At 38.6% G+C, this 25359-nt stretch overlaps 2 protein-coding genes across 2 annotated transcripts; one reads left to right on the forward strand and one right to left on the reverse strand.

Moving 5' to 3' along the window:
* The first annotated feature begins 1563 nt into the window (after positions 1-1563).
* On the forward strand, positions 1564-8133 carry LOC124409314 (sodium-coupled monocarboxylate transporter 1-like). Its single transcript, XM_046886855.1, has 12 exons — positions 1564-2116; positions 2996-3047; positions 3136-3203; positions 3307-3461; positions 3911-4051; positions 4144-4252; positions 4427-4536; positions 5289-5475; positions 5561-5647; positions 5737-5825; positions 5937-6056; positions 6409-8133. Exons 1-12 carry the CDS (start codon positions 1649-1651, stop codon positions 6653-6655), a joined length of 1833 nt encoding a protein of 610 aa, XP_046742811.1. The 5' UTR covers positions 1564-1648; the 3' UTR covers positions 6656-8133.
* Positions 8134-10724: 2591 nt separating this feature from the next.
* Positions 10725-24436, reverse strand: LOC124408776 (period circadian protein-like). The gene is made up of 12 exons (XM_046885965.1): positions 24196-24436; positions 21388-21468; positions 17318-17511; positions 14850-14864; positions 13625-13804; positions 13150-13532; positions 12890-13065; positions 12613-12770; positions 12274-12521; positions 11989-12180; positions 11559-11894; positions 10725-11117 (listed from the first exon to the last, which is right to left on the reverse strand). The coding sequence occupies exons 1-12, from the start codon at positions 24276-24278 to the stop codon at positions 11034-11036; spliced, it is 2130 nt and encodes a 709-aa protein (XP_046741921.1). The 5' UTR covers positions 24279-24436; the 3' UTR covers positions 10725-11033.
* Positions 24437-25359: the final 923 nt, after the last annotated feature.

A 25359-nucleotide genomic window follows, 5' to 3' on the forward strand; every position in this document is an offset into this window, starting at 1 on the left:
AACACTCATGGGCATTATTTTTCCTCTATCTCTTACTTACTTTCTCTCCCTTTGCGATTTGTTTTTAATTTTGTACCCACGGTTTGATGAGAAAAGTTTTTATCAAACTTTTGCCCAAGTTTAGACTAATTATCAGCTGTTCACTCGGGGTACAAGATTTTCGATGGCTCGAGAGAAATGCAAAACGCAAGGAAGATGATAATTATCGAATAAAAATCGGACCAGTTAAGATACACCTAATGACCGTGACGTAATTAACAAACTTTGTTACGAATCGAGGAATGACTTTTCAAGTGTTTGAATAACGCGGTTCGCAATTATGGTCTCAATAATCAGCGGTCCTGAATGATTTGTTTTTCTTTTTTTTTTCTTTGCACTCAACACCAAACAGAAGCCATAAAAAAACTCCAGGACCTTCCAACCGTCGATAAGAGGACGTCGGGCCTCCGTCAAATAGGAAAAATCGTATTTCACAATTCTATAACTGCCTGAGTGATTCAAAATTTGAAAAAGATAAAATGTATAATTGTGCTCGTTGGTTGGCTAAGAAAATTTTGGGAAAACACTAAATTTCAAGTTACGTACACTACTCTGCAACTGAGTCAGATATTTTTTTGTATTTTGTCATGAATTTTGCAAAATTTTTAAAAAGATATGATGACTAAAAAATGTTAAAATTACGAAATACGATTTGCCGCATTCGACGGAGGTCCGATGGCCCCTTAATCATCCGGAAAGTTCTATCAGCTTGAAAGACGCTGCGAGAACGAAGCGATCTTTTGATTCGACAATAGTATCAGCTGTTTGGGGTCCACATCGAAGGTAGGATAGGGTAAGGCGTATATTTTGAGCTGCCGGCCGCGCGTCTGGTTAGCCGTACGAATCGCGAAGTGTAATTACGCTAATAAATCCAAACGTTTATATTTAGGTCGCATTATTCACTTTAGGAATACTCCGCAACGGCCAGCTTATACGCCTGCTGCAGGACCTCCCCACCCCCGTCACTTATCCCCATTGCCCATTTAACCAGAAAATTGTCATGATCATACAATGCGTACCGACATCGTTGTAGTTATTATAATAGCTCGAGTATCTTGCCCGCTCACGCAAAACAGAGACAAGTCTATCCAAACGCGAAAGCGGACAGTCGCAGTCCTTTTGTCTCCTCGGTACTGCAGGGTGAACGCGATCTGCTCTTTGCGAAAAGCTCTGAAGAGCTCGAACTTCTTACTTCGGAAGATACTCAAGTCTCTTCGAATCACGCGTCATTCTTTTTTCGTTTTTTTTTTTTTTTTTTCTTATCCTAAATAACCGTGTGCACAAACATTCGTTCTCCAATTGACCAGACAACGGCAGCGCACTTGTAGTAAATATTTTCGAAATCGAATTTCGACCTCATTCTCGGCATTCCATTTGTTGATTTATGATAAAGTTCATTGCAGAGTAAAATCGCGAGTTTAAATGGTGCGTATTTAATCGGGATCGACGATATATTAATAATCCGATTGAAAATAATATCGAGACAAGATTTAGTACTCATCCTACCTTAAGAGTGGTAGGAAAGGCGAAGGTTTCTCTCACTCGAACTGCCGGGCGTTTTATGCAAGAGAGAAACTTTTTTCGCTGAAATAAAGTCATCCGTCACAAAATGTCATCTGAGGGCTTGGCCAACGAGCTATTGTCAGACTTGATGCCGACTGTTCAGGAAATGAGTCGGTCCATGCAAAACTTTGGGCTTCCCGACTACGCGATATTCATTTTGATGCTGGTCTCATGCGGTGCCGTTGGGGTCTATTTCGGATTCATCAAAAAGTCATCGGGCGAAGACGAGTACCTTGTTGGGGGGAGGAATATGAGCACATTTCCGGTCAGCCTCAGCCTGATAGCCAGTTTCATTTCCGGCATTTCACTCCTCGGGACCCCCACCGAGGTCTACGTTTACGGTGTTACGTACCTCTTCGTTGGGGGCGGCGTCGTCCTCATGGGTATCGTAATGACCACCGTTTACCTCCCAGTTTTTCACGACCTTAAACTAACCAGCACGTACGAGTACCTTGAGAGACGTTTCGACAAGAAGACTAGACTCTTTGGGTCGGTTTTATTCACTATTGGAATCGTAAGTTGAATCAACATAGAGTTACCATTATTTTACTTTAATTTGGTCACGTTTCAATTATTTCACATACTGAAATGCTTATACAAGATGCAATGAGCGTTTCACCATTATTAAATCTCATTTTTCAATTTTGCAACCGTAATTGCCAAACACTGTTGTAACAGTGACCTTCTGACCTTCCAGCATTCAATCGAAAAAAATTTTCCTCGCAGTGAAACGGCAAAGTTTTGATCGAAATCACCCTAATTAAAAGGCATATAGATCAACTGTAGACTTTATCATCGAGTGGTTATTGTGCCATTTGCCACTCAACTAACCATAATTACGAAACTAAATTTAACCATTGCATTGTGCGAATGAAAACAAGTGCCCAGTTTAACCTGTGATTTATGTACCGTCTTAGACGAAGCTTAGATTTCTTTGGCTAAAAACCGCTTTGTCTCCGGAATTTCCGTTTATTTCTCTTAAAAAGTCAAACCTCCAACAAATGAGAGCGCACGAGTGCAATCACTCGGTTCTTTGGCATTGCAGCTGAAACGTGAGCCCACAGGAAACTCCTTGGAATTGGTCACGACTCGCCTTACTAATTATAATAATTCATGTGCAGACGCGATAACTGCCGCGAATCAAGGGTATCATGACCGACCGCCCACTTAGGAATTCTTAAGCGTACCTATCACGTCTCGCAAACTATGTGCAGTCAAATTATTGCTGTCAACACATATCGCGCGAGCTAGGTTTCGCGCCTGAATCGTCTACAAAAATCATCTACGATACTGGGTGTGCTCTGTAAGCCTTTGAACTGGACGTCCAAAACTTTTTATACCATTGGGGGACATAAAATTTCTTTATTTATTTATTTTTTCTATTCTTTTGTAGATAACCTGGCTGCCCATAGTCATCTACGTTCCAGCACTGGCTTTCAATCAAGGTAAAAAATTTTGTTGGAATTTGTCAAATGATGATTAAAATTGAATTCTTAGAACGTGACCTGAGTACCTTTTATTTTCATTTTTTAGTTACTGGGATAAACGTTCACGTCATTACACCCTTTGTGTGTATCGTCTGCATCTTTTACACATGCGTGGTAAGCATATTGAGCAAGATTTATATCATAAGTTCCCCTCAATTGCGATCGCCTCATGATCTGTCCAACTTGTTAATCTATACTCTCATATCCTATTGCGCAGGGTGGTCTCAAAGCCGTTGTTTGGACAGACGTCATTCAGACCGTCGTTATGTTTGGCGCAATACTGCTGGTCATCATCAAGGGTACCCTAAATCTGGGCGGCATGGAAGTGGTAATTCAGAGGAACTTGGAGTCCGGAAGACTCGAGTTACCAGAGTAAGTACGAGCGATAATATGCCCGTCCATTAAAGCACAAGGTTGACCAAACCTTTCCAGAATCGGAGGACTTCCATCCACCTAAATAAAATGAAATTTACCACAATTCAATGTCCAAAAAAATCGAGTCTGACAAGCTGAAATTGCAGAAACTCTAGAGTCTGCAGCTGGTCTCAGCCTTCGATCGAACCCCTCGTGTATAATGGATAAACACATTTGAACTTAAGTACATTGACCTCTAAATGCTAGCAGGGTCAGTGGTCCAAATTATGACCCATCAACGGCGCAATTCAACAATTCTTTCATTCACTTATGATGTGTACAGAGACACAGCTGCAGTGTATTCATAGCTCGTAGCTTATTACCTTGTGGATAAACACTACGTAAATGATACAAGATTATTTTTTTTATCTTTGCTCACCGTTCTAACGACCTTGGCACCCAATTAGCCCGGACTGGAACCCCCTGACTAGACACACGATTTGGGCATTGATTTTTGGCGGCTTTGGTCACTGGCTTCAGACGTCCGCTGTAAATCAGAACATGATCCAGCGTTATCTCTCGCTGCCAACGCTCGTCGCAGCAAAACGGTAGGAAGATGTTTTACTCCTATTAAATCCTTTGAAGACGTTTTAATTAACGAAAGTGATTCGGAGAGTTAAATTAAAATAAACCCCCCCAGGGCTGTCTGGATCTTCATCTTCGGCGCCCTTAGTCTAGTAGGCGCCTGCGGCTACGCCGGCATGCTCATCTACGCCACTTACCACGAATGCGATCCTCTCACAACAAAGGTGAGATCCAATCCACTGCTTAAACTGGAATTAAAATAACTTTCAAACCGATCGTTTCGAAAAACAAAATAATCCAGCACTTCGCGGCTTTGATCTTTGCGAGATCAGAACGCGATGTCTGGCCGTGATCCGTCCAAAATAATATCGTGTAACAATGTATGTCACCCCGTACAGCTTGCTCGAGCCAAGGATCAGCTGCTCCCTTTATTGGTGATGGATATCCTCGGCGATTATCCCGGACTACCTGGCTTATTTGTCGCTGGAGTATTCAGCGCTGCTCTCAGGTTAGTTAAAACGACCCTCAACGATGGGAAATATTCTTTTTAAGGCATGGGCATTGAAAAGTCCACTTTTTGTGGCAGTTTTCGTTCCGTAAAGTGACGCTTTATACGACAGCGAACAAAGTTGCGGAATAAAGTCTTTATTCCGCAGTTTTGATGCGCAGTTCGAAGAGCGCATCCCAAACTGCCGAATAAAGTAGCTTCGTCGAAGAGATCGCGACATAACCTCACTCTTCGTTTTGCTTTTCAATGCCCATACCGTAAAAAATATTGTATGTGGCATGCCCGTAAACCGTTTTTTGGCTCGGATAATTTCAGTACTCGCTTCCAGCTCGCCTTCAGCTCGTCCTGAAATCTTTATCCTTGCCAAAAAAACAGGAGATTTACGGGCATGCCACATAAATAGCTATTGGCGTGTTGTCCTGTCACAAATGTATACTACAGACTTTCAAAGTAGAATGCAAACGAAAGTTTGTGTCGCTAAGCCTTTGCCTCTCACGTAAATTGGTTTTCGTAACGGTCGACATCGAGTCGTTTATTGAAGATCTTCCAAACTTGACATTCTAATATTACCATTATAGGCCGAATCAACACTCGGCAATATTCGTATTTCGAATGACCGGTCAATTTCCTTAAACAGAAATAAAAATATTGAATACAATACCCTTCAACAACCGTTCCGATCACTCAACCATAAAAAAAAAACATATGTATGTATATTCTTATCAGTCCACCATTGTCGGTGATATTTTTAGCTCACTATCGACGGGTCTGAATTCGATGGCAGCCGTGGTGATAGAGGATTTCATAAAACCATTTCGAAAGAATGCGTTCAGTCCTAGAGTCGCTGACCTTCTGATGAAACTGACCGTTGTTACTCTCGGAACTCTTTGTGCCGGACTTGTGTTCGTCGTTGAAAGAATGGGCACCCACGTTCTTCAGGTAAGTGACAACAGATTCGATAACTCTCGTTCAATCCGAAAAGGATTCACGGTGTACCTCATTAAAATCGTTCTCGAGTATACAGTTGTCCATGAGCCTGGGCTCGATCACCAACGGACCTTCCCTGGGAATCTTCACAATGGGTATCCTCTTTCCGTGGGTAAATTCAATGGTAGATAACTTTGATTTCTCGTCAACTGCCATGTGCACTATAAACGTAATCTGAATGACCTAATTAGTGCGATCGTTGGATTTTCGAAGGGAGCTTTGATCGGCGGTGCTTCTGGTCTGGGTGTAATGGCGTGGCTGAGCATCACGGCACAAGCAGCCATTTCGTCCGGTCATTTGAGGTGTGTATTTCGCATGCACGCGTGTACGTGGGTGTGTCTCATCATATATGATAGAAAATTAATTAACGCCCGAGTTCATGCGTTACCAAGACTTCGTCATGCTCGTTTCAGGTTCGATGAGAAGCCCGTAAGCACGGAGGGCTGCACCTACACCTTCCCGAAAGTGGAGAACCTGCTTTTGTTCTCACCTCCAAACGCCGTCTTGAATGGAACAGACGAAGTCATTGTCTCGTAAGTGAGATTCGCCGGTTCTTTCGTCTTTCGTCTTCGTATACGGGCTTATTACATAAACGTAAGAGCCACCCACTCTCGATCTCTGGATTCACAATGCAGTCGTCTGTTGGATGCAGGCCTGAACCGGCGCGCAGCTGCCACGGCTACTTGGAAATTCAAATTTCAAACTTGAAACTTTATTATTTACTTATTCAATCCGGGCACGTGGTGACGCTCTTTGGTCTCTTCGCTGTCCTCCGTGACGCAGGTTGCACAGCCGGAGCACAGAAAGTGTGGAGAACGGATTAGGGAAATCGGTTCGATCCTCAAAGTCGAGAGTCGCACTTCAGAATTGACCCAATTGTTTCAGAGAGCCATGGGCGCTGTATCGTCTGAGTTACCTTTGGTACACATTGGCGGGTGCGCTCGTCTCGATGAGCGTCGGATTGCTGGTCAGTATCGTGTCTTCTCAAGACACAAAGAAGCTGGACCCGTTGCTAGTCGCTCCGTTCGTCAGGGGATACCTGAAAGCTCGTACGCAAAACGATGATGAGGAAAATATGCAGCGCATGATTAGCACTAATCAGTCAGCTGACGAGGCGCCGGCAAAACATTGACGTTATATTGCAGATGGTACAGTACCGTAATTATTGCTACAACTACGTTGCTCGTGGTTTGCAGTAAAATTTTTTAATATTGCAATGGTACTCCAAGATAGCTCTATGTTTCGCTCAAATCGGCAATATTTACTGTGAGACAGGTTGAGCTTAAATATTTTCACAGGTGCTGCAATAATATTTTATTTCGATAATTTAAGGAGTAAACTCGTTTAACACTAGTTTGTGTTTCTCAGTACGTGGGGACAATGGATGAGTCTTGATGAGAGCCTATCTATATTTTTTATTTACGATCCACTGATTGTTGGGTCGTAAAGTTATATATGAACTCTAGACATCTGTAGAATCCAGACAATGCCAGAAGTGATGTTTGCAGTGCTTGTAATATTGATTAGCTGGTGATTCAAAGGAGTCGAAGCGACGGTAATTTCATATATAATATGTCATATTTTATTCTCGATATTCCAAATCAACGTGAATTAGATTATAATGTACAAATACCATTTATAAATTGGAGGTGATTTAATTTTAACCATATTAATATACTGGATAAAACTTAAATTTAACACGAATTACGTGCACTGCAGGCATTCGCGGTGTTATCATTAATTTCAATTAATTTATTTATAGTGAAGTCAAGTCACTTTAGCCAATCTAAAGCTGAGCTTGTTTTTCACATAGCTGCTATTTTCAAGGTACATTCGTTTTGCTAAATAAAAATATCATGGATTATCTCCGTACTGATAAGCTGAGCATAAATAAATTGTGTTTCCACTGCAGGTATGCGTGTAGCTATGTATAGCTACTTCAATAATTAAATTATTATAGCGTCGATAGTTTTAGGTTTAATTTTTTAATTCCTACAATACGTTAGATTTATTGGTCAGCACAAAAGTAATATAGTAATATGCCGCCACGTTGGATAAATTCATCGGAAAATCCATTTGAATTGAAGAGGGGAATTAAAAGAGGCTGTAAGTGGCATTTTTGAAAAAAAAAATTACTCACAAAACACTGGCCTTGTAACGTACATGCTTTCTAAACAAAAATTTCTTCATAAACAAATGTCATTCACAACCTTTTTCAATTCTTCTCTTCAATTATTGCGAGGCTACACTTGAAAATACATTAATATAATACTAAGTTCATTGTTCTTTTTTTTTTTTTTGTCTTTTGTTTTTTGTAATTTTTTTTCTTCACACTTTATTCCTTAAGATTTAGAATTATAGTAAATTTAGTTAATTTTATTACCGATGAACATAGGTCATAGCCACTTATTATATACCTTTGCACTGTAAGTCAATCTCTCACGAGCTTCGGAAAGTCAGACGTATAAGCGGGTTTTCCTCTTTCTCTCTCTCTCTCTCTTTTTGACAATAATGTTTGTGTTGAAAATGAAATAATTAAGATAGGTGAATTTTTGTATTACGTGTACAATTACGACTACACGAGTGTCGTATATAATATATATTAATATAATACGTGCACGATGCTTTTACTTAAATTTTTTTAGTTACCGGTAGATACTGTTTATTTGGTCCATGTAATGAAACAACCAGCTGTGACTCAATAAATTGAGTTACGCATACATGGTTGTACATGATTTGCGAAACTGTAGAAAAAATAATAAATAAATGATAACAAAATCCTGTGGTGATCAGTGATGATTCAGTTCTAATTACTCGAATGATAACTCAATCTGACGAAAGGAAACAGACGTTGCTTTTGGTTTGACGGATGAATGTTAATTCGAGTAAATGATGAGACATTTTTTCTCACTGTGTGTAAAAATTGAATATTTAAATGCATGGCCTCAAGGTTGATGTATGCAACACTGAAATGCTTACTTGGACAATAATTTACCGTAAAGCACTAGCCAGCTAACGCCAAAAATCAGGCAATTACAAAATACTGCGGAATACAAAAAGCTGACTAATAATCGAAAATGCAAAATAACTGCAGGAATAAAAAAGTTACCAAGTTCAACTAAGGTAGCCAAAACGAGTGTAAATATGTTTTAGATAAACGATTGAAGAGATCGTGATCCTTCTAAATTTCTATAAATGAAAATTAGGCAGGAGTTCGAAGTCTCAAATATAAAAACCAATGTTGAGAAATATGAATATAAAGAATTTGTGCTTAAGTCAATATAATGCGCGCTTATATGTCGTCGTGTTAGTGAAATAAACAGACACATCGTTTTGATTTTCAAAAGAGAGACGCGCAGGTTTTGAAGTTCAAGAAATTATTAAATTATTTATTAAAAATAAACAATTAAAATTAAAAATTTGCCACTTTAAAAAACAATTCTGCAAATAATTTGAAATGAAAAATGAATTTATTAGAAAAATCTGCAACGTGTCCTGTTTTTGACTTCAAAACCGAGGTGGTTCTTTTTTCAAACTGAAAACCACGTGTTTCTTTTTTCACCCTCAAAACCGAGGTGGATCTTTATTCCACTAACCCGACGATGCGATATGTTTTATCATGCAACGTAAGAACGAGTAAAATTGCATGCTGTAATCAAAATTTAAATAGAATCCAAAATCTTTCAATTAATTGTCATCCACCATTGAATATCAGCGAATTGCACAAACCATTTCAAGATGATATATGCTCTATGAATTAATCTACTTACAATTGTACGGATAATTATATTTCAACCCTAGGTATCAGAATTAATTATATTATATCATATCTTTATATATATATAATATACATCCATTAATTTTCAATCAAAATATGCGCACAAAATGTCACCGATTTCGTCGTTGATTTTTTTACTGAAAGTACTCCTCAAAAAACAAATTTCATGAAATTTTCAGTTCTACAGGCCTCTTCGTTCTCGATTTATAATTTTTTGAAGGCTAGAAGTCAATTATTTTTCGATGCTTAACCGTTTCTGCCAATTTGGTCCAATTTTCTACAAAAAGCGCTTATTCTCGTTAACTTTCATTGCTGTTTCCGAATTACCAAGAAAATTTAAAATCGGTTAAAAAAACATCAGGGCTATAGGATTTTTATCCATTGTTGAATCTATTTCCTGCAAATTTCAGGAAATCCGTTTTTTGGAGAGTACTTTCAGTGAAATAAATCGGTAATGAAACCGATCACATAACTGCATATTTTTTGATCGAGAATGAGTGAACGCACCCATATATATGTCTTAGAAACTAGGCTTAACGTTTTTCTCTACAGAGACAAAAAAAAAATTTTACACCTACATTCTGACTTCAATATAATATTACTTCAATACAATATAGTGCTATTAATGACGGAAATATAATTTATCATACAAATCTTTGGACGACTTTTATTACTAAATCATGATGTAAATTAAAACTGAAACACTTGTTTCGTTTAATTTTTAAGTTCACGTTTACCTGAATTAATTCTCTTCTCTCCGTCTATGGGAACGTAGAATTTTCAGTGGTGCCGTTAATTGATAACAGTTCGATAGCTGCAAGTGTATACCTATATTTAACCTTGACTACGACACAGGCGTTGTACGGACGTGTCTAAGATTGAAAACTTGAAAAAATTTCTTAAAAAATTTTCGTGCAAATGTGATAGCTAGGAATTTCACTATTCCTACTTGATTCGTATGCGTGTGTCAATTTTGCTGAAAAATTATTACTCCCATTATTTTCAAAAGGATAAATTACTGATATCTACAGGTTCAGATGACATTTCTGTTAACACAACTATGGCGATTGGCTTGGGGCAGTATGAAATTTTTTGAAATTTGTTCCATATCGTTTTTAAGTATTTACAATTTCTCATAAAGCGATTTTCTAGAGTTCCGACCATTCATTCTGTTATTTTATTTTCCCATTTTTACCCATCTTCTGATTTTTCTCTCGATTGTACATTAACAGATCCAAGAAAAAAGTGAAAAATTCAAATCGCTATACAGGCAACAATGATGAACGCTAACCGGAAACTAGAATTTTATGTTGTATTTTACTTAACGTGTAATATGTATCTAGTTTTTGCTGTACTGTACTCAGATTATTGATAATTCAACGATACTCACTTCAAGATCTTTGATACTCTCTTTTATAAAAAAATACTGACAAGGAAATATGCTTTTTCAGCGTTCAAGCTATCAAGCATCATCCTGCGTGAATACGATCGCAAGCGTTTTGTGATTAAACGTACGACGCAAAAACTTGCATTACGTCGTTCAAAAAAATTTTTCGTTTTCATTCGATTGGCCAGATTCTCCTGTACTGTTATTTTCGTTACTCTAATTACATTTAGTATACGTCCAACTGATAAAGTTCCTTTATAGCTGGCGATTCGTTCTTTTCTTATAAATATATATCTTGATTTGACACTACTGTAATTACACTGAACCACTAGCAGCTGCAAGGCTCTACGAAGCTGGAAGTGGGGCGTTCTCGTCATGGATCATCACTAGCCTCCCATGTTCCATAGAGCAGTGCTTCTCCTTTTTTTGCTGTAAAATATTTCACGATATTTTCAAGCATTTTGCATCGCAAAATTCCACAGTAAATTGCTATAATCTACTTTCACTCGCAGTGATTCCTCAATAACTTCTTCAAAACACTTAAAACTCTATGCTAATAATAAACACACACCACAACACATATAAATATGTATGGTATAATACAACGTACATAGCTTTTAGTCAACGAAACCATTCTCGATACTTAGGAATAGTGGTATAAGGCAGGTATAATAGCCAGTAGTGAAAACATTAGGAATTGGAAGATTGAGCATAGTCCAGAGAGTTAATAACATGCAGTATTTTTAAAAGTGGGAAATAGAATGAAATCACGAAGAAAAGGAAGAACAAAAACCAACAAAGTAACGACAAAGAACTCCGAAAGTCTTGGAAGGGTTACTCCCTTGTTCAACGCCGTTGACGGAAGCTCACCTCCAAACGGTCCTCCACCGCTTCGTCGGTGGTGGTAACACTGGCACTCTCACTGAAAATGGCGCCTTCGTTAAGCATAAGTTTTGTGCCAAAACCCTCCAGCTGTAAGTCAAGGTACAGCTGGCTAAGCTGGTCGTTGACAAGAAGTGGCTGAGTGAACTTTTTCAAAACTTTTTTATCTGCCTCTAAAACCTCCTGTAGTGTCTTCGACTCCATTTGATACTGATAAATCAGCTCTGGAGTCAATTTGACTCCTTCCAGCCATGAAGGCTGCTTTCGCAATGCTTTCATCTCTTTGTCGTTGTTCGAGACATCTGTCGGTTCGCTGCCATTACTCTGTGAAAACCAATTACGTAAGATGATCGCCTGAACATGGCCTTGAGACAGATCCACCGAATGCACGATGAGGGAATTGAAGTAATCAACAAACCTTTGACTGTTCCGAGGATTCCTTTGAGTTCAGGTTTAAGCTGCTGTTGTTACTTTTGTTCCAGGAACTGCTGTAAATACTAGAACAACTTGAATCGTCCTCGTGATACTTTGGAGATTGATCTCGTTTCGCGACCTTAGCCGCGGTACCATTTTCATCACTGTGACATTTGTTTTCACCGGGAGATAAGACCTTCAAAACGAATATTCAGAGTTCAAAAACATTCCAACGAGTAATCAAACACGTATTTTCCGCTTCGTGCGACTGAATGACACTAAACTTTACCTTTTTCGTGCACTCCGACACCGCCATTATGCTTCCAGATTCCGCCTGAACGCTCGTTCCTTGACTGGCCAGTCGATTTTGACATGGAACTTGTTCTGGCTTTTCCATTGGAGGTTGGGTAGTTTCGCAAACGTTTTTCGGCGCCAAATCAGACTGTGGAATCATGAACGGCCTGTATTCGATCGCCATTGCTGTCGGTATTCCCATGACTGATGGATAAATTGCCGTGCCAGGTGTGAGATAATGGTCTAAAAATCATAAAAGACGTACGAGTATTTAAGCGATCCTTTTTCTACCCTCGTTTATGTAAACGAATTCTAATTTCCGAGAAGAACTCACTGTAGAGCGTTTGATGTGGTGACTGAATTTGCCCAGGTGGCCCAGGATGTTCCTGAGGAATATATGTCGGTACGGATCCATTTCGCGGTGTTGCAAAGTAGTAAAGTGGAACCAGTTGCATAATCGTTGGATACATTATAGGAAGTTGCGATGGCTGGCTGAAATGAAAATCAAAGGATCATTAGTCACAAGGGATTACGAGACACCAAAATTTGTAAAAAACTGCTCATTGTAAAATTGAATATGGTAACACTAAAAATGGGCTACCAATACACACGTTTGTGCCGAGGTACAAGGCTGCGCTGTTTCAGCTGATGGAACGCCAACTGAATTGTAGGCTCGCGCAGTGAAGTTTGAACTGCTGTGAGCGTTGATAATGGAAGGTTGAACAAAGCTAGCACTTGATACTGCGGCAAAAGTATTGACTTTGGAAATGTCGTCACGTTTGGAAACCTAAAGCACGTGATAGATATTGATAATTAAAGATACCATTACACAAAATCCCGAGATGCAAGCTCCCATCGTCTAATTAATCACCTTGACGCCAGGACCATTTTCGATAGGACGACCAGTCCTCTTCAAGGTCGGTGTTTTATTTGGATAAACAGAGTCACTCGACTTCTCAAGGACAGAGTTTGGCCGTGTATTTTTTAATCTATCGCTCTTCGTCGTCGACCTGATTTTTCTGCAATGATCCAACAATAGGTTCTCCATGTCCTCCTTGTGCTTCGTAAGGGAAGACTGTGTCAGCGTGGATAGCTTGAAACTCGCAGTATCCGTCATGTCTTGGATCTTGACAGAAATGTCTCTTCGACTCTCTGAACTGGATTGGATGTTTGAACCACTGCTTGAATTTTCAACACTTTCACAGCCACTTGCCCCACTTCCGTTTTCTGGAGACACGTACTTGCTCGCAGGATCTGATACAAAGACTATTAAAGCATTCGAGTGGATACTGATCTCATGTAGATACCGCAACTCTAAACTTGAAACGCACCTGTCAGGATATCACTTTTGGCTCTGTGATCCAAGTACTCGTCCTCAGTGCTGCTTAGTACGTTGCCATTCTCTTCTTCACTTTCGTACATGGCAGTAGTGCATGGCTGACTTTTGAAATATCTTTGTATTTTCTCGTAATAATTAAGCTCGCTGTAAGTAGGAGATGTTTCAGGTGACGATTTGCTGTCAAGGTGTTCATGGTGCGGTGATATTTCACCGAGCATAAGGCTATCGTGCTCCTGAAACAAGGGACAACTCGATCCCTTTGAAAGTATATTGTAACATCTTTCCATTGGAAGAAATGAGGGTCATTTTTTGTATGTGAACTGCAACCAAATTGAATAAACCTTGACAATATCCCGTTTTTACATTATTCACAATCAGCAGGCATTGTAAGACAGCAAACGCAGTTTCAAATTCTTGTGAACATGAAATATAGGATACATGCAGACCCAATTACGTACTGATTGGAAAATATAATTGTTTCGTTTTTTTTTTATTCTTTCTTTCATCACAAAATGCTAATGCAATTTGTAATTTATTTCTTTCTAATTACATTTGTATGTTTTATTTTCTACGTAGAGAATTATAAGAAAATTATGATTGAGGTGACCAGATTCTGGGATTGTTCAGTAACATCTGGATCTAAATAAAGGAGTTGATTTAATGTTTAGAGAGACGCAGTATCGCACTTCCTGTAAACTGCCATAAGTTGCTTTAGTTAAGCGCTGTGTATGTTAAAAGTGAAGAAGGAAAATATGCAATGACGACGATTTGTTATTCGTCTTTAGATCAGTACCTCGTTAAGTAAGGCGTGGATTTCGCCCTGGATAATTTTACTCTCTTTGAGTACCTCTTCGCAGATACCGAAGACACCGCTATTTCCGATATCATTTGATGGTTGAAAGACGTTCGGATTAATCGGACCCTTCAGAACACGATGACGACCATCAACGAATTCCAGCTTTCTTGACCACGGATTAACGAATGATGACCATTCCGTCTCCAGAGTGGCGTATCCACCGTTTCGTACCGCGAACCTGTAAGGCTTGGACCTAAAGGATCTGCCCTGCAGTTTGATGACCTATAAGATAGAGGTATCTGAGGTTATAAAAAAGGGGATTCATTCGAAACGAGAGTATTTTACTAATTAGCCGATATGATATTCGCGTACTCACAGCCTCGTAGATGTCTTTGATAAACGGTAAATCTTCCGGGTGGTAAAATTCGAATAACGAACGGCCGATCATTTCCTGCGGTAAGTATCCAAAGTATTGGATCACTTCTGGATCACAGTATGAAAGACGGCACGTCACCGTGTGGTGAGTTGTAAATGTCGAAGACATTATCGTTTCTTCGGATACTGCGAATAACGATATGGTACCATACACGAACATTATTCAGGGAATCGCTTTTTAACTGCATGGATCATTTTCATTGAAAGTACCGTAGGTGTGAACGATCGTTATGTAATATGAAACAAATAGGTATAGATAAACAACTACCTTTGTAGGCGGATTGAACAGGCTGAGCTGTTACTACAAGGAATATCGCCTCAGGATGTTGGACAGAACTGCTTTCGAACAAATCTCTACAAGTTATGCTCAGACGGCGGGGTAGATATCTAACTGGTTTTTCAACTTCGAGATTTCCATTTGCAGAGTTACTGTTGTATTCCGCACCTTTGTACTTTTGCAGTCTACAGAATATACTGATTCGATGTCCGTTCAGACCTGAAAGGTGAAAATCCAGGAGTTCTCCGGACGAATCTATCATTCGTCAAAAGAGGACATCTAGAAGACGATCCAAGAATCACACCAACCTTTTGAGTTCTCTAAATGCGGTCTAGCTATGCCTTTGGCTATCTGATCGGTGAAGGTATTTCTGTCCTTCGGATGAACAAAGTCGACGAAGGATCTACCAACCCAAGTATCTTTCGGAAATCCCACGGCAGTGCTCAGGGATGTAGTTGTGTATAGAACAACGCCGTCGACCATTGAAATTACAACGGAAAATTCTTCCTGTGGGAAACAGGTGATAAAGACCGATGTAAACTTTAATTTCGCATGGGTATGACTATAAGTAAGAATTAACAACTACATAAAAATCTACACCAGACTTTTGGAAGTTAGGTACGAAGATGCATTCCAATACGAATATACTCTACAAGTTAGAAGAGAATTAGTTTGAGATTAGTATTCTATAACAACCGTGAGATTATGAACAATAATCACGTAACATATTGACATATACAATACACACATTGCGATGAATTTATGGAGTTATTTAACAGGATTAGAAATATCATATTTTGTTTACCACGTGTTTACAGCATGAGGATATGGTTAGTAAAAATGGTAAAACTGTATGTGCTTCAAATTCTCCCGCGCAGCCGAGTATACGATATAAAGAATGGGATTACTACCTTTGGAAGCATGTGATGAACGCGATTTAAGTGTAGTCGAATTATTTTACCCATGCTTCCCTTTGGCGTATGAAGCATTTGGCACATGCGAGGTGAGGGCATGAAGCTCTGGAACTTACAAATGAACTTTGAACCGTGGTACCCTTGTTGACACCCACATATCTAAGGATGATTATTCCTAAGTTTCTGCATAATACCTTAAGCTCTGTGCAACAGTCTAATAATAATCGATCAGGAATAATTAGTATGGTGATTCGTTTGAAGAATCATTCTTTTTCCTTCGAAACCTTGCCTTAGAAAATAATGCACCACGTCGCTTTTCCAATTATAACTGTCAAAATATTTTTCCATGTATAAAGGTAGGAGCTCGAGATTTCGTAACGATTTAGTCAGTTATGCGAAGTGTCTCGAGTTTTTACCCGTCCTTCGTCTTGCTATGGCACAACTTTCTCAAAAGCGTTAAGGTGGTTTTTGCTAAACGAAAAATTTATTAGGTATACTTGGTACTAACGTTAGTCTGGAACTCGACGTCGTCAGTCAAGCAACGCGTTACCGATGCGGAATCATCAAGGGTGACTTCCGAATCGGAATTCCGGTTTTCAGGATTCGTTGCATCCACCATCTGAAGAGGCGCTGCTTCCACTGATAAACACCCACAAAAACGCTCATTACATAGGCACTTTATTCGTGCAATCGAACGATTTCGATCTCTCTAAATTTCCTTGGAATGAAAACTGCGCAACTCGCACGATGGCGTGAATATTCACTCTTGAGTGAACTTTTCCACTCCAAACGCTTTAAGTCAATCAAATCACTCTAAATTTGACTCGATGGGAGTTGTTCAACGAACCTATAAATATTAAATACGCAAGCCTATATTTGACTCTGTGTTGTTATGGTGCATACGTAACGTATGGCTCACGTTTCTTATCAACCCCTATACGTGGTTTCGTAATCGTAAACTAGGAATTGAACTCTTACGTAAAACGCACGTTTAGTGCGATTTAATAACGAATAACCCCGCACGGTGATGGCTATTATAATGATCTTTGTCCCGAGAGAAGTACCCTTAAAAATAATCGTCCAAATAATTCGATACTAATCGAACAGTGATACTCCAGTATATACGAACTTTTGCTCTTAATTTTAAACTGTTATTCAATTTCAACATTTCTGACCATATTTTCATGTTTCAATCCTAGATACGACGAAAAAAAATATGCGTCCTCTCTGCTTTTTTTCAAAAACAAATTGTTTTTGCTATTGTTACTATGAACTAACCTGTCTCTTGCGATTCCGTCTGTTGGGAAACACCGACGAAAGCGGGAACCGGTGTTGCTCCATCCTGCAGAGGTGACTCTTTAGCTCCTTCAGCAAATTCCGATTCCCCTGGAGCAACGATGACCGGCTTTGATTTTTTCTTCTTGTGCTCCTTGTCCTCTCGCTTGCTGATAGGCTGGAGTATAGTCACATTGCTGAAGTGGTAAGAAAAAAAAGGTATGAATTATGAATGAGTTTGCTTCGTTTCTGACGCCCTCTTCTCTGATGGTTCAAAGTTTTACTTGCGCCAAATATTTACAGATAATCTCAAAATACATGCTAATGTTCAACTCGGATTGATCCTTTTTGCCTAGAACCGAACGCAGGCCAAGTCAGTCGCGGTACTTTGAGATTATCGTTTATTTTTTTATCTTCATCTTACTCCTTTCTCCTTCTCTTACATCTAAGTCTGTTCGGTTCTCTGCTTTCTGAAACGTGATCACCTCAATTATATGAGGCAGCTCTGCCCGCGATATCGATGAGTAGTTGGTAAATCCTGTTGGAATCAACAGAAAAGTGAAAAAACTTTGATGTAATCAACGTTTTTTCATTCCCGACATAGTATCTAATTATCGTCCTGAAACCTTCCATAATCAGCTGTCTCCGACGCTTTATACAACGCAGTTTGCCAAACACGAAATTATACAACCAAGTCACGTTGAAATTACGTGGCATTTAAAGGGACGCACACACTCACTTCAATTTCTCTAGCTTGGAATTATCGATATCGAATTACTCCGAGCGTTCAGCTTTAAGCCGAGAATCAATTTCGCTGTACAGCCGCAAGTATTCCGTGTTACATGAAAAAGAATAATCATAATAATAATTGTTGCTACGACAAAAATAACCGACTAAATAAAATCTGAGTAGCCTACAGGATGAACGGTGGCGAGACGAAATATCGAATTATAATACCTGCAGAAAGAATCAGATTTTTCTCTCCTGCAGGATCTCCAGGACAAAAACATACCATATTAGATATATTTCTGGCAGAACTTTTGAAAAAAATTTACAGACTTTGCGTTATGCAACGAAATATTCTCGGCACTTTCTCCACACGGACTCAGACATAATCTGAACTTTTACCGCAAAATAAGTGCACCCGTAACGATACTTTCTCTCTTTTCATACTGTTGGCTGCTTAACCTATGTTCGAGCTTCCGGGATTTACTTCATTGCCAGTCTGACCTTTTCAACGCGGAAGCCAACAAAGTTGGCGCTATATATATATATATATATATATATATATATATATATATATATATATATATATATGTTTCTTTTCTTACTTACACCTTATCGTATATTGTATTTTATTTGTTACATTATTTGCCTTATAATTATACGTCTCAATCTTGTAGAGCTAAAATAACTCTAGTGTATTCAAGATAAGTCAGTGTCGATTATAATATTAGTGAATTCTGGCGTAGCATACTTTCCTCCTTTCCTTTTCGATGAAAAACCTTGCAATATATTGTGGAGAAAATTATAGTTAAACATGAGTATGTATTTTAAACCGTCTGCTGAATACCTTTATTATATTTTTCTATGGTTTCCTTCTCACTCTTTCCCCCCAGCTTTTTTCTTTTACAGTGTTCCTGAGACATTGTTACGAACTCGCGTTGTATAACAAACAATATCCACGTCCATTCCAGAATTACATTTTTATACGCTGCAGGTTTTCATGCTCGCAAAAGTTTTCAGCTAGCGTTTTTAAATTTTCATTCATCACGTCGCGTAACAAGTTTCAGTCGCAGTACACAGAATTAACCAAAGTTCTTTGAAAACGAGTATAAAATAGAAACTCTGAATTTAAATGTCACCGTGTAAAATACAATTAATAAATATCTTCCTTCCCATTTTCGATAAATTCAGTAGGAATTACACACACGTACACATTTCACAATAAGTATGTTTGTTTTCTCAGAAAATGCGAAAAAAAGCCTATCAAGTCTGTTTGAAGATCTGCTAAGATAAATGTGTCTCATTTTAACAACATCTTTTTTTCACTAGCTTGATTAATTAACTTGTAAGATACTTCATCGTTAGCAAAGATCGGGATGTCAGGCATTTTCGCAATACGTAAATCAATATGGCGAAGCAGGTAAAATTCAATTAAAAACTCTGTTTCTTTTTCTACGAATTTATTAGAAATTAAAAAAAAAAATAATATGAAGAAATGTATAAATAAGTGAATTGAAAAATAGATAAATAATTTCACGAACATTAATAAACGTACAGTTATATTGAGGAAGGAAAATTTTATTTGAGGGAATTCGTGGAGGGGAATTTTGGAAAAGGATATTGTAGATGGGAACTCACTCGTAGGTATACACCCAACTCTGATAATTACAGTCAACGTCGATGAGGCAATTAACGCAATTTCTATAAGGCTTGCCCGGGTCTCGTTATTAATAATTGGACAACGGTCACGCATAGCCTGAACACGAGATTTTTTCTTTCTAACAAACAGAGATTAAGTGCTGTTTGAGCTTTGAGGGCACGTTTCAGAGCGCAAATTTTTGCTGACTCCTGCAGTCGAGAAGAACTTGGATCTAACAATAATAGCTATTTATGTGGCATGCTCGTAAACCTCCTGTTTTTTTGGCAAGGATAAAGATTTCAGGACGAACTGAAGGCCAGCCGGAAGCGAGTACTGAAATTATCCGAGCCAAAAAACGGTTTACGGTCATGCCACATACAATATTTTTTACGCTACGGGCATTGAAAAGCAAAACGAAGAGTGAGGTTATGTCGCGATCTGTTCGACGAAGCTACTTTATTCGGCAGTTTGGGATGCGCACTTCGAACTGCGCATCAAAACTACGGAATAAAGACTTTATTCCGCAACTTTGTTCGCTGCCGTATAAAGCGTCACTGCCACAAAAAGTGGAATTTTCAATGCCCATGCCATAAAAATTAACTTAAAATCACTCGCATTGCAGAGCTGATCGAAGAAGTCGAAGCCATTTATTTATCGAAGGAAAATTGTGCAACAGTGCGAATGGACTGCAGCGATTCCCTCCACTTTCACAATCTGCAAGTCTAAGCGCACATGACGCTACACGTGCGCTGAGTAATAGAGGTTGAAAAGTGCGAACATTAATGCACAGTGTGCATATAGCTGGTATACATACGACTGCGGCCTTCTGAAAAATATCGGTGAAACGCTGTTTTAAACAAATTCGAAATTAACGGAACTTCGAGCACCGTCTTTCGACTCTGTTATACAGGCGTCGAATCTGATGAATCATAATTATCAATATAACCGTTATTTGAAAATTATTTAACTGCAAATACTCGGTATGATTTATTCAGGATGTTTTCAGTCGTTGTGACCTTACCTTTACAGGAAATATACTGCATTGCCTAATAAAAGGTAAAAAAAATATGGACTATAAGTAATCTTTGATATCGTTTTTGAAAATTTCATTTTTCTCACTATCACTGCACTCATGATTATCGGAATGATAATCCATGAATGCAATATTGCGATAATGATGGCCCATTAATTTAGTAATGTTTGATGCAATAATCAAATTAATTACTGAATACTCTTGTAAAAGTTAATGCAATTCAAATCAATCAATCAATAATTTGATAATCCCCAATTGTGTTATCATCCATTGTCGATATTCAAATAATTAAGAATCCTTGTTTCGATGCGTTACCAATTATTTTGGTGATGGATAATGTATTATTTTTCAATTACCATCTTCGCAACCCTGATCACAACCCTCTTGATGGCCTTTTTTCTCCGATAGGTCGAATAATAAGACTGAATTTAGCCATGCATAACTCGTGTCCGATTACGCGTTTCCATTGTGGTTGTGCAAGCACATCTATTTTTACGACACGTGCAGGGCGGAGTAAAAGGAGGGAGAAGATTAAGGATAGCCGAATCCATGCAACATTAAATTTCGTAGATTTACATCATAATTATTTTTATGTACCTAAGGTAACGCGAACGTAACGGAACTCCAAAAATAATACATATATATATTTATATATATAGGCTTTTTTCGACTCACCAAGAACCAAGGGTCGAAGGATTTCCACCGCAGTAGCCGCTGCTTGCCGAGCTGTTGCTGTGCCTCGACTTGGAACTGTCACTGTTAAAAAGACAAAATGAATTAAAAATTATACACCATAAACAAATATCATTTTCAGTGTAATAATGTTATTAAAAAAATAAATAAACGTTGAGGCGATGCGATGAAAATATAATTCGACGATCGATATAGCATGGAAATTATCACTTTTATATTTACATTTAACAGTCGTCGCGAACCTACGATTCGAAGAATTATTTACTTTGAGTAAAATTTCGGGAAAGCTGAGAAATTAGAATATAGCCGTAAAAATTTACTTTTCGCAAGTTTCATATATACGGAATGTCGTTACATGCGTGATACCTGCACGTGACTCTCGGCAATCTTATGACTTCAAGGCTAAGCGGCTTCAATTTCCCAGCAACATTTCAAACTTGTCGATGTTTTTCTCGGCGTCACTTTCCATGAAAAAAAAACTTTCTAACGCAATTTTTAGAAAGACTGTTCAATCGAATAGAACAGAATAAGGATAAAGGATTCATATAAGGCATATATTAGGTCGATCGTGAAAGAAAAAAGGGCGTTTTCTCACCCCGCGAAAAATGTCACGGTTACGGAAAAGAAGCTTATAAATACGATTTGAATTCCAAACATACAAATACCTTGCGATTCACACACGTGATAATACAAATTTACTTTCCGTTAGCACAAGTGTGTGTACATAATTACGTACCATTTCGAAAAATGAATTCTAAAGTCTCGAGGCCTGCCTCGTGCTCGGAGAGTTGAGCGAAAAAATCTTCCTTCCTCACATGTTGAACACGTGCAAAATGCAGGTAATAATATACGCGTCCTTTCACCAGCGCGAGGGCCAATCAGCGATATGACGTGAATATTGCGAATCGAGGTAAGTGTAACAACTATAAACGAAGCGGGAAATCGTCGGAAGATTAATATTTTACATCTCGTTTAACCGTGATTTAAACTTTGAAAAATTTATCGATGTCTTTGATCGAGTGCCTGCAGAGTGTGAATCGAAAAAAAAGTTAACGCCCGACGAGCCACGTGGTGGAAACAAGTAGTAGCAGCAGCGAGATGGTCAGGCGTCTCAATTAGAAGCTTACGGATCCAGCTGATGATTATACACCTGTTGCGATAGCGATATTAATACACCTGTTCTACAATACCGGAGAGGGGAAGCGTGTTAACCAGGCATAATCATCGGCGACTAAATTCGATTTAGGTCGTTTATTTATGGCTACTTAAAGCTCACGCGAATTGTGAAACAATGGCTTTGTTCTTGCCTCGTGTTTATCGATATATTTACACATAGCGTAGGTGCCACGAATATATTTGGAACCACTGCAGTATATCCCAAAGAAGGAAATGTAAATATAAACCATATAAAGCTGAAAATAGGACGTTTCGTAAGTTATGGTAAATTTACTGAACTTATCATATCTATTAATACTTTATAGAATGTGGACAGAGTTTAGCAACGCTTATACCGTCGAGATCATTTTCATCTCGTTGCACGCGTATCCCAAAATTACGTCAGATGTTACATTGATATATAAAATTATTTGTGAGCCCGTAGAAACTTGATTAAAACTCGACCTGGGGTCGACCTCATCTGTTCGGATTTAGTTTTTAATTTTTTTCAGTTTTCTTTTAGCCCAGAAAAAGACTTGAAATTTTCGGCAGATTTTTTAAACCGTACGGTCTTGAGTTGTGATTTTTTTTGTTCAAATACTGTGACATTCTTCAAGAAAACGGACAGCAATAACGTAAGGTCTGACAGTAAAATTTCACTGAAATAAAATGCTCGGTTTGATTCCAAGTTTCATAAAAAAGAAATTGTGAAAAAATCTACAACCTCCCCAAAGATGATTTTTCCCACCCAAGGTAAAAAAAATTATTTTTCAACTACGTCATGATTCATGAGACCCGACTTTTTTTTTTATGAAAAAGTACATTTCTTACAAACATTTCAATACCCGGGACAGTATGCCACTGACTTTTCGTTGAAGATTGAAAACGGTTTCAAGTCCATTTGGAAGAGGCTTGGGGTATCGATGCTCAACAATATTTCGTGAAAGAATGAATAACTCGTCTTGGATGATAAAAAAAGGTTATTCCTATTTATGTTACCTGATATCTGTGTACATAAACATGCAAACTCATGTGTGAATGGGTAAGAATTTTTTTCTGGATAGAACAGAGTTTCTTCGTAAATATATACCAACGTGCAGTCTCTTTTTAACTGAATTTTGTAATTCATGTGTGTAGGGGAGGGTGGAGCAAAGTGGACCCCCTGGAAGTTTTTAAATAACAAGGAATAAAATTAACCCCCTCTTCTTCTTCTTAAATATGAATTATTTAGAAATCATAATAACTCTAAGCGTTTTATTCTGATTTTAGGCATTATTTACTTAAGGGGCTCACTTAGCTCCATCCTCCCCTATACCTTTTATCTCAACTTACCTTTTTTTCGACCTTCTTTTTCGAAAACAGACTTAAATTACCGATTGGAAATTACAAAAAACAAACAGCCTTCGTGGCCTTTTATTTTCATTTGTATAAAAAAATAAATAAAAGGTATTTTTTACATCACTACAAAATTCTTTGCATTATTTTTTTATGAAAAATTTCACAGAAAGAGGATCATGTAGATCAGTATTAACGGTGACGACTTGAATCACGCATGAAAAAAAAATCTGCGTATATTTTAATTCACATGGACGTCATAAGGACGAGTGTAAGGGACATTACGACGACGTGACCAACCTGCTTTGCGACTGGCTGTTGCTGCAGCTATTGGAGTAGACGGAATCAGGCACTTTAGCATTGTCGACGGACGTTACCTCCATGGTGAATAATTGTCAATATTCGTAAATGAACTTGAATTTTTTTGCGACAAGTACTGTGCTGTACTGTACTGTCTTTGAATATATAAATCTCGTATACACGTTAAGAAAAGGATCGTCGTTTATACCGTTCGAGTAAAATTTAGGGATCAGGAAAAGCCGGCTCTCCAGGTAAACTGTGCACCGGGCCGTTGACGATCCAGTACTGCGTTCCCCACAAGTCCACGATGTCTGGTAACCGATATCGCAATAACAGTGTTCCCAAGGCACGCTGGGCACGTGGCGAGACACACGAGTCTCCGATCCCCTCCAGGTCGCCTTTCCACCAGGCGAAGGGCAATGCTGCCGATAGCGGTTCACCGTATTTGGATTCGTAACAGCCACAACATTCCCACCCCAACCCCTCCTTCCAAGGAACGTGCCTCGCTAAACGAGATTAAAATAGCCACCATACCGGTGAGAATCGCAACAACCTCCCACTCACCAAACCCTCGAAATGCGGGGGTGTCGTCTATTCGGGTCTTCATGCAAAACCTATTCTTAGATCAGCCGTGAGAAAGTCACTTCCGGATTCATCTCACCCTCGGGATTTGACACACGCCTCATCCTTCGTTCTACTTCAGATGAATTTCATTTCCACCCTGCTCAACCAGGCCACAGTTTTTCTAAACGGTACTGCGGATTTGTGGCTCTTCATCACATCTTGTATGTAAGCGCGATGTTTGCTGGTACTTTTTTGCAAACTGATCGTCGTTATTCACGATATTATTTTTTTTATTATTTTTTTTTTTTTTTTGTCGATGAGCATATTTCAACATTCTTCCCAACGGCCGGTCTTCACGTAATCAATTGTTATTGCGTGGCAACTGCTGTCTAAAAATAAGTCTACAGACCGTGTCACATCAGAGCTGTCAATGACCAGCATTTTCCAACACTTTCTTCTGAGAATATTTAAAAAATGTCTTTGGTTTTATTTTTTATATCCGGTATCTACATCGTAATGTTACGTCGATTAGGAGACGGAATGTTCACAGTTTCGAATAATAGTGATCAATCCAATCGAAGAAAAAATTATTTCCAGTGG

The sequence above is a fragment of the Diprion similis genome, chromosome 8, assembly GCF_021155765.1.
Source record: "Diprion similis isolate iyDipSimi1 chromosome 8, iyDipSimi1.1, whole genome shotgun sequence".
NCBI classification, from domain to species: domain Eukaryota; kingdom Metazoa; phylum Arthropoda; class Insecta; order Hymenoptera; family Diprionidae; genus Diprion; species Diprion similis.